Consider the following 9,620-nt stretch of genomic DNA (forward strand, 5'->3'; position numbering starts at 1 on the left):
CAAGTTTGTAGAATTGTACAAATGAACCTGGTTTTAGCTTTTATAATAAAGAGATACGATCAACATCCAGAGAAGAAATGCTCTGCAGTGGCGTGATGTCTTTGTAAATGAAGCTTCTCTCAGGCACTAAGTTTTCCAGAACAGGATCTAGTGGAGAGAGAACCGCAGTGAACTTCCTGGTGGTCCCTGTTGCAAAGGACTTCAGCTCCATGGACGCAACCGGGAGCTGCCTGGCTGGGTGGCATTTGGTCTCCCTGAACCTCTAGGGTTTCTGCCCAGAGCAGGTAGTGGTGGGATCCACTCAATTTGAAAACTCCTGCCTGGAGTTTAACAGCATCTGCCCAGGGCTAGCACTGGACCAGGTTCTGGGACATTGAGATGAATAAGGGAGTCCTACTCTGTTTGCAAGGATCTGCCCACGAGGGCCTCTCAGTCTAGAAAGAGAGTCAGACCCAGACAAGCGAGTATAGCCATAGTGTTGCAGGTGGTGAGGCCAAGCAGGGGCTGCAGGAGCAGGGCGGGGAATGGTCCTTTCTCTCTCTGTGTGTGTGCGTGTGTGTGTGTGTGTGTCTAGAGTTCCAGAAGGGACAGTCAAAATTAATCTTAAAAGAGGAGCTCAGTAGGTGGACAAAGGAGAAAAGGCATCACAGGAAGAGGGCACAGCATGTGCAAAGGGCCTGAGGCAGGAATCATTCGGCTGGGTGTGGGGATCAGCCAGTGCTTTAGTTTGGCCTAAGGATGGGGGTGAGGGGCAGCACTAAAGGAGGCTGCAAGTGGGTTTTGGCCGGGCAGGGAGGGATTTGAACACCAGGTTTCATTGTGTAAGCCCTGGGGAGCCTGTGAGGCACAAAATAGGCAGTGACTGTCTGAGATGTGCATTTTGGAGACTCCCTCAACTGAGGGTATCCCCCTCCCTACACAGTGGACTTGTTCTTATTCTTTAGGCCACAACTCAAATATCATCTCCTCCTCTGGGAAGTAGCTCCTCCCACCATTTACCCTTCCTTCTCCTTAGCCCCCTCTTCTCTCCCTCCCTCCTAGCAGTGATCACAGCTGAGAGCCAGTGGCTCTGGTTCACAGCCCCCGGAGCCCAAACAGGCCTGGTCCAGAGTCGCGCTCATGAACAGTGGTTGACTGAAAGCATGATCATGCAGGCAGCTATGGGGTGGAGGCAGGGCTGGAGGCTGAGTCTGAAGGCTGCTGTGGGTGAGAGATGAGGTAGGGTGTGGCAGAGGCTGGAGAGAGGGTCAGTCCCAGCCATAGTGACAGTGACAGTGACAGCGTGGGCCGGGGAGGGGAGGAGCCTGCACTTCTTGGATAGTCACCCTCCCACGGGGAGCTTGTAAAACGGATCCCCAGGTACTGGCCCTGGCTCTTCTAACTCAGCTGTCTGTGGTGGGGCCAGGAATCTGTACTTTTACAGAGGTGGCTCCGTGTCTGCCCGTGTTTGGGAGCGATGGGTCTTACCACGTGTCCTCGCCTTTCTAGTCGCATTGCCAGCAACCCCGTCCCTGGCCGGCTTCCTCATCCCACCCAAGTCACTCCCAGGGCATTTGATCCTCAGCCCCATGGCCCTGGCCCCTAGGCTGGTGTCCCACCTAAGGACCAGTGTCCCATAAAGGACAGAAAGACAGCATCTCCACCCCTAAAGCTGGAGACAAGGCCTGGGGGAGGGATCAGAGGAGGGTGGGAGAATTTGGAGACGCTCGGGGTGGGACTGACTTTGAGGCTGGGACTCCCATGTCAGGGTCTTCACTTCAGCTCTGCCCTGACTGGCTGTGGAAGACACAGGCCCCCTCTGCACTTCAGTTCTGCCACCTGCAAATGAGGGCGGCACTGGGCAGTGCTGAAGGTCTGCACCTCCGTCCCTCTGGGGGATCTCCAGGAAGCTGCGGGCCCCAGTGCGAGCTGTCCCCAAGGCCTGCCAGGGTGGCCCTGCTGGCTCACGTGCAGCCACCTTCTCCTCCACAGCCTGTGAGCTGGGCTTCTACAAGTCAGCCCCTGGGGACCAGCTGTGTGCCCGCTGCCCTCCCCACAGCCACTCTGCAGCTCCAGCCGCCCAAGCCTGCCACTGTGACCTCAGCTACTACCGCGCAGCCCTGGACCCGCCGTCCTCAGCCTGCACCCGTGAGTACCACTCCCAGATGCCAGCACCCTTGAGCCCAAGACTGGGCCGGGCCACTAGTTCTCTGCTGGTGGGCAGGGGCAGGTGGTTCTCTTGGGCTAGAGGTCAGACTGGGGTCGGGGGGTGACTCTGACCCCTCCATGGTGGCCTACACCTCTCTGGGCTCCCTACCTCTGCCACGTGTCACCTACACTGGAGGGCAGAATGGAGCTGGCCTCACTTCCTTCACCACACTGAGCAGTTTTTGTCATCTTTTGATCTAGCGGCGATGCCGACGTCCTGGGGGCCAGGTGGGCAAGCCAGGGTGCTGGCCTGTGCGGAGAGGGTGAGGGTTAGAGCAGCAACCCTTCCATCACCATCATCTTTGATGAACTTGTTGGAACTACTGAATGCTGAGAGCTGCCTTAAGTGTGTATGGTGTGTGTGCGTGTGTGTGCACACATGGAGTTTGCATGTCTGATTCTGTGTGTGCCCTGGGCCCCCTGCAAGGATTGTGTGGCTGCATGTGTCTGTGTGGGCAGCTGCTCTTACAGATGACGCCTGTATCGTGTTTGGATGCCTGCGTGTAAATGTGTGGTGTGTAGTTGAGCTCACATATATAAAGGATTCATCACATATATTAAGGATTCTTAGGAGGAGGGGGGTGTGTGTGTGTGTGTGTGTGTGTGTAGGTGTATGTACATCTGGGTACCTGAAAGGGACTCAGAAGTCCTTGTAAAGCTTGAACGAGGGTGTCTTGTGAGCTCAGCACGTGTGTGTGCGCATGTGCACACCTGGCTCTGCAAGGGTGCCTGTGCCTGGAGAGGGTGTGGCTGCATGTGCACCAGCCCTGCGGACCCGAAGGTATGGGAGGGATTCTGCGCCCATGCCTGCAGGGCCACATGACTGTCCTACCTTCTGCTGATGCAGTGCCTGGGTTCTCTCCTCTCATCTGTCCTGACGGGCCACTCATACTCCCATTCCAGGCCTGGGGAGGGACCACAGCCTGCTCAGCCCAGCCCAGTTGCCAACCCTGGGCCCTTGTGTTAGGGCAAGAGGTGCTTCAGACTGTTCTGATTTTGCTCTGAATCTACCCAAGCACCGACGCCCATCTCCCCCTCCCATACATCCATCACCACCCAGCCCCAGACTCCCTGCACATGGCAGGCGAGGGCCCAGGTGCATTCATGCCTACATGCTTGTGCACATACACACAGACACACACACACACCCTCCCTCCACTGCCCTGCCCAGATCTGTGCATTTTCCCCATGTGGGACCTGTTGGGGCAGAAAAGGTGGCCAGGTGACAGGGTGACAGCGTGGGCTCTTCAGGCAAGGCGAGTCTGGCCCCAGGTCATGGACACTTGCGTGGAGCTGGCTGGACTCTGGTTTCTTTCCATACCCACAGTTCAGTGCCTTTAGATTCTGGAAAGCTTAAGACTATAAAGGCTGATTTTTTAGTATTCTATACCCTTCAGATGTTAAAACTCTCTTCTCTTCAGATTGTAAGATTCTGATTCCAAGATCTTACAATTCTGTTTTCTGAAGATCTAAGATTCTCTGCCTGGGATTCTGAAAACTAGAATTCTGAGGCCAGGGGCCCCCACAGACCCCCATGCTCTCCTCACTCAAACCCCCACCCCAGCCCCTCATGCCCCAGCCCCACGTCCTGGTCTGCTCGACCAAGGGGCCACCCCTCTCTCTCCAGAGTCTTTGTGCTGCCCAGACAGAGGCTCCCATGCCCGGGCTTGGGGAGGCGTTGCTTGGTACACACAGCCATGGGGATATGCAGTGGGCTTCTGGGGACCTCCACTTAATCCTACAGTGCGTGCTCAGTGGCGTTTTATATCAGATCCAGCTCAGAAGGGTCAAGGAATGAATGTGGCTGCAAATGCCTGGGTCACTTACACACGGGGTGGCTGCTATGGGCACCCCCGGGACTGTGCGGTCTCTCTCCCGCTCTGGGCGAGCACTGGGATGCCCAGACCCTGGGATCACGGTGGTCCTGATGGGCGGGGGGGTTGGGGTCCCAGGGTTCTGTGCCCAGACTCTGACATTGTGGTCCCAGTCTGATGGCAGAGACACAAACTCTGCTGTTGGGGAGGCTCCAGGGGATGGAGTAGATGTGACCCTATCCTTAAGGAGCCCTAGATATGGTGGGGAGCCCTTCCCTTGGGGAGCCCCAGGTCTGACGATAGGAAGACAGGACGGCCCAAATAAATAACCACTGCCCCACCTGTCATCCTCTGCCCTCAGGGCCACCCTCGGCACCAGTGAACCTGATCTCCAGTGTGAATGGGACATCGGTGACTCTGGAGTGGGCCCCTCCCCTGGACCCAGGTGGCCGCAGTGACGTCACCTACAATGCCGTGTGCCGCCGCTGCCCCTGGGCCCTGAGCCGCTGCGAGGCGTGTGGGAGTGGCACCCGCTTTGTGCCCCAGCAGACAAGCCTGGTGCAGGCCAGCCTGCTGGTGGCCAACCTGCTGGCCCACATGAACTACTCCTTCTGGATCGAGGCCGTCAATGGCGTGTCCGACCTGAGCCCCGAGCCCCGCCGGGCCGCTGTGGTCAACATCACCACGAACCAGGCAGGTAGGCGGAGAAGCTCCGGCCCGTAGCTTCCCGGTCCCCCAGCTTTCCCTGCCCCAGGCCCATCCAGGGATCAGAGCTCTGCCGGGACGTGCTGTGGGCCTTCAGGCAAGTGCCTCTCTGGCCCTGCCCTTCTCACCAGGACCCAGAGCTGGAGGCTCTTCATTGCCTTTAGAAAAGTGGAACATGTTCTATCAGTAACAGAAATCCCAAAAGCTCACAGGCAGGCTAGTGTGGCTGTCGAAAGCCTAGGTTCCAGAATTTTCCCTCTCTGCGCCTCTGTTTCCTCCCTGGTGCAATGGGAATAATAGTACCTGCCCGAGGTCCTCTCAGGAGGCTTAAATGAGAGGAATGAAATTGCTTAGCCCAGCACCTGGCCCGTGGTAAATGCTCAATAAATGTCATTAAAAAATAAAATCACTCTGATGATCATTTTCCAGAACAGCTGCTACAGCTGCCCCTGGGATAGACTTGGCTTCACTGGCTTGGACCACAGTCATTTATCCATCAGTTTCTGGCCAGCTGGTGGGCTGAATTCACCCCAGAACCTCTTTCTTCCCAAACTCTGGAGGATCCTGCCTGTTAAGTGACAGGCTGGCCCAACAGCCCGCCCAGGGCAGCTTTCTATTAACAGCCACCCTCACCTGTGCCCAGGACCCTGAGGCCCCCACCCGCCATCTCCTCTCAAAACCATGCAGCCCTGGCCCCACAGACACTATGCCTACCATGTCACAGAGGAAGAAACTGAGGTCTGGAGAGCCACCCAGGGCCACCTGACATAGGAAGTGGCAGAGGCAGGGCTCAAACCCAGGTCTGTGTCACTCCCAAGTGAAGCAGGTCCCCCCAACTCTGAATCCAGGGCATGCTGTTCCCTGGCGCCAGGGCCTCACCCCTTCAGAAGATTCCCTCATTCTATAGCCCTTGTGGAGCATCCACTAAATGCCAAGTGCGGTGCCAGATGCCGGCAACACAGAAAGCGACCTATGTGCCCCGTGGTAGAGCCCAGCCCTCGCCCACCTGTCTCTAGGCACCTGAGGCCCCTGGCAGGCTGGTCCCAATGGAGGGAAGAGCAAGAGAAGCCCACAGCATTCAGGCAGCCTCCAGGAAGCCCCAACATTAAAGAGGAAACTGGACCCTGCCTTGAACCTGCCTTCCCTTCCAGCCACAAGACCGTTTCTCTTCCCATAAGACCCTCTCTCTCCGCGCCTGGCGTATCTACTGCCTCTCCCCTGTGGGCCTTCTCTGCGTCTTTCCTCACCTCTCCACAGAAGTCAGCAGCGCTGCATGGCCACATCCATGGGCGCCCCTCCCCCTTTCATTTCCTCTTCCTGGGAACACTTTTCTCTTGCTCCTGTGTCCCAGCCCACCCCCATTTTCCATCGACTATGTGGCCTGTCCCTCTCATTTTTGTAACCCCACCTCCTCTAAATGGCCTCTAAAGGCCACAGGTCCCTGGGAATGTCCTGGGCCCTCCTCTCTTTCCTGTGTGCCCAGATCCATCTTTTCTGGGCGGCTGTTTCAGGGCCCATGACTTTGAATTCCATCTTCGTACTAACAACCCCAACTCGCAGTCACCAGCACAGACCTCTCCCCTGGGACCCAGCTGCCCTCTCCCATCTCCATTCGGTTGTGTAAAAAACAACCCTGCCACACCTGCACCTGCCCCGCCCTAGGACGTAGCACCCCCAAACCCAAGCTGTCATCCTTGACTCTCATGCATGTCACATCCATCCACCTGAAAGCCCCAGGGGCCTCCCTTCAAAATGACCAACTGACTTCCACCCCCCACGAGTCCATGCCTGGACCACCACAGGAGACCCCTCTTGCCTCACCCCCACAAGACATTCTCCACACCACTTCTGAGTGAGCTTTAAAAATAGAAGTGAGGGCTGGGCATGGTGGCTCATGCCTGTAATCCCAGCATTTTGGGAGGCCAAGGCAGGAGGATCACTTGAGGCCAGGAGTTTGAGACCAGCCTGGGCAACATGGCAAGACCCCATCTCTGCAAAAAACTTTCTTTTTTTGAGACAATGTCTCAATCTGTCGCCCATGCTGGAGTGCAGTGGCACAATCACAGCTCACTGCAGTCTTGGTCTTCAGAGCCCAAGTGATCCTCCCATCTCAGCCTCCCAAGTAGCTGACCAAAGGCACACAGCACCATGCCCAGTGATTTTTTTTTTTTTTTTTTTTGTAGAGATAGGATCTCCCTATATTTCCCAGGCTGATGTGAAACTCCTGGGCTCCAGTGATCCTCCTGCTTCAGCCTCCCACAGTGCTGGGATTACAGGCATGAGCCACCGTGCCCAGCCCCCCAAAATTTTTTAAATGAAAATACGTGAGATCAAGCTGTCCTGAAAGCCCTTCACAGCCCAGGCTGAGTGCACATGCAATTCAGACATTCTCATGGCCTGTGGATCCACATGGCTTCGCCCCCACCTGCCTCTCCAGAGCACCTCTTTCCCTGGCTCACTCTCTTCTGGCCACGATGGCCTCCGGTGCCCCTCGTTGAACACGCTGGGTCTTTCCCTGCTGCTGGGCCGTGGCCTGGCTTCTCCTTCGGAATGACTCGCTCTTCCCCTGACATTCCCATGCCTGGCTCCTCTGCCCTGGAAGCTCCCCCGACCATCGCAGCTGAAATGGCCCAGTGCCCTTCCGGGCCCTGCAGACATCTTCTCCATCACAGCACCCCTTCCTACCTTTCCAGCACCAAAAGAACCCCCATTCTCCTGTTTATTGGACGCCCTGTCTCCTTTCCTGGGACAGAAGCTCCTTGAGGGCTGTCTTAGGCACCGCAGTGCTCCCGGCTCCTAGCCCCATGCCCAGCATGTGGTAGGCACTCAGGAGTTCTAAAGGATCAAGCGACAGCTCTAAGCAATTGGGGAGGACTGTGCTCAAAGACCACCTGCCCCTCCTGCCTCACCATCGCCACTTCTCTACAACCAGCTTCTCCCTGGAGCACTCCCACTCTGGGCCCTGGTCTCACTCTGTCCACCCCCATCCCACAGCACCTCCTGCTTTAAGAGACACACCCTGTGTGTCCCTTGCAAACAGTGGCCTCATCAAATCCTCCCCTCCCCCTGGCAGGTGGTACTCACTAGCTTCACTTTATAGAAGGGGACCTGGCGTCCACAGACAGCAAGTGACTCACCCAGGGTCCCAGCTAGCAAGAGGGAGCCGAGTCCCGAACCCACGTCTGGCTCCTGGGCTGGTGGGCTTTCCCTTGGACCACACCCTTCCAGTGCAACTCTGAAGCTGCTTCTTAATTTCTCATGCCAGAATCATCAGCAGCATTTATTGGGCACCTACTCTGTGCAGTGCCTGCCCTCAGGGAGCTTCGAGTTATGCTGGGGATGCCCAGACATGAGGGAAGACTTAGTCACGTAGGGTAGAGAGTCAGAACTCAGAGTGAGCAGAGGGGAGGAGGAGGCCTGAGGGCTGGAGGGGCAGGAAGGACAGCGCAGTTCCCTCTGGCTGTGGCTGTGGCTGTGTCTGACGCCTCCTAGCAGGCTCCCCACAGGGCTGACCGCACCTGAGCCAGGAGGGAGGGATGCATGAAGAAAGGCATGGGTGACTCCATCAAGGAGGGAGGGATGGATGGGCAACCAAGTGTGAATAGCTGGGGCTCAGCTCGCCCCCTTCCCTCCGCGTCCAGAGTTGTCCCAGCTACGCCCTCCAAACCCAGGCAGTAAGGGGCCCGTTCCTCCATTCTACACTTCTTTCGCCTGACCTTTCGTCCTTCCTCAAGCACTCCCAAGCAGCTGGCCCATGCCAGGCCCTGGGCTGGAGAGCGAGACTCAACCCGCTCCTTGGCCAAGCCAACCCTAGCATCCCAGACCATGCCAGGCCACACCAACCCCAGGGGACTGACCCCAAGTGGCCACCAGTGATTTGTTGGGAGAACTGGAGGGTGCTGGCTGTCCTGGGGCTGGGGCAGGAAGCTGAGCAGGGCTGGAACCAGGATCCCCGGGTGGAGCCTGGGAAGGGGTGGGAGAGAGGCCACCCCTTGTCTCCCATCTGCCCATCTGATGGGATTGGCCGCCCCAGCCCCGTCCCAGGTGGTGGTGATCCGGCAAGAGCGGGCAGGGCAGACCAGCGTCTCGCTACTGTGGCAGGAGCCTGAGCAGCCCAACGGCATCATCCTGGAGTATGAGATCAAGTACTACGAGAAGGTACCACGGGCAGGACTGAGTGGGCGGGGCTGGGCCATCCGGGCAGGGCCCACTGACCACCGTCCCGTGGCAGGACAAGGAGATGCAGAGCTACTCCACCCTCAAGGCCGTCACCACCAGAGCCACCGTCTCCGGCCTCAAGCCAGGCACGCGCTATGTGTTCCAGGTCCGAGCCCGCACCTCAGCAGGCTGTGGCCGCTTCAGCCAGGCCATGGAGGTGGAGACTGGGAAACCCCGTGAGTGCAGGGAGGGGGCGGTTGTGGGCGTGGAGCAGCTCAGGCGCCAGGACCCTGGGGTAGAGGGGTGGCCGAGAAGAGAGCTAGTGCGGGCTGAGCTGGTGCCAATGCAGGATTTCTGCTCTCCTTGCCCTACCAAGTGGTGTTGTCGGAGTTTTTTTGTTTAATTGAGACAGTTTCACTCTGCCACCCAGGCTGGAGTGCAGTGGCGCAATCTCAGCTTATTGCAGCCTCCGCCTCCTGAGTAGGGTTCAAGGGATTCTTCTGCCTCAGCCTCCACAGTAGCTGGAATTACAGGTTTGAGCCAACACACCCAACTACTTTTTTTTTTTTAGACGGAGTCTTGCTCTGTCGCCCAGGCTAGAGTGCAGTGGTGTGATCTCGACTCACTGCAACCGCCACCTCCCAGGTTCAAGCAATTCTCCTGCCTCTGCCTCCCGAGTAGCTGGGACTACAGGCGCTCCCCCACCACGCCCAGCTAATTTTTGTATTTTTTTTTTTTTTTTTTTTTTTTTTTTTT

At 57.3% G+C, this 9,620-nt stretch overlaps 1 protein-coding gene across 1 annotated transcript in view; it reads left to right on the forward strand.

Moving 5' to 3' along the window:
• The window catches only part of EPHA8 (EPH receptor A8), a 49,898-nt gene that overhangs the window by 32,345 nt on the left and 7,933 nt on the right, over positions 1-9,620 (forward strand). The window contains exons 8-11 of the mRNA XM_025384836.1: positions 1,972-2,127; positions 4,363-4,698; positions 8,740-8,864; positions 8,938-9,100. Coding sequence (XP_025240621.1) covers positions 1,972-2,127; positions 4,363-4,698; positions 8,740-8,864; positions 8,938-9,100 — 780 coding nt within the window. The remainder of the gene's footprint in view (positions 1-1,971; positions 2,128-4,362; positions 4,699-8,739; positions 8,865-8,937; positions 9,101-9,620) is intronic.

Source organism: Theropithecus gelada, chromosome 1, assembly GCF_003255815.1.
Source record: "Theropithecus gelada isolate Dixy chromosome 1, Tgel_1.0, whole genome shotgun sequence".
Taxonomy (NCBI): Eukaryota; Metazoa; Chordata; class Mammalia; order Primates; family Cercopithecidae; genus Theropithecus; species Theropithecus gelada.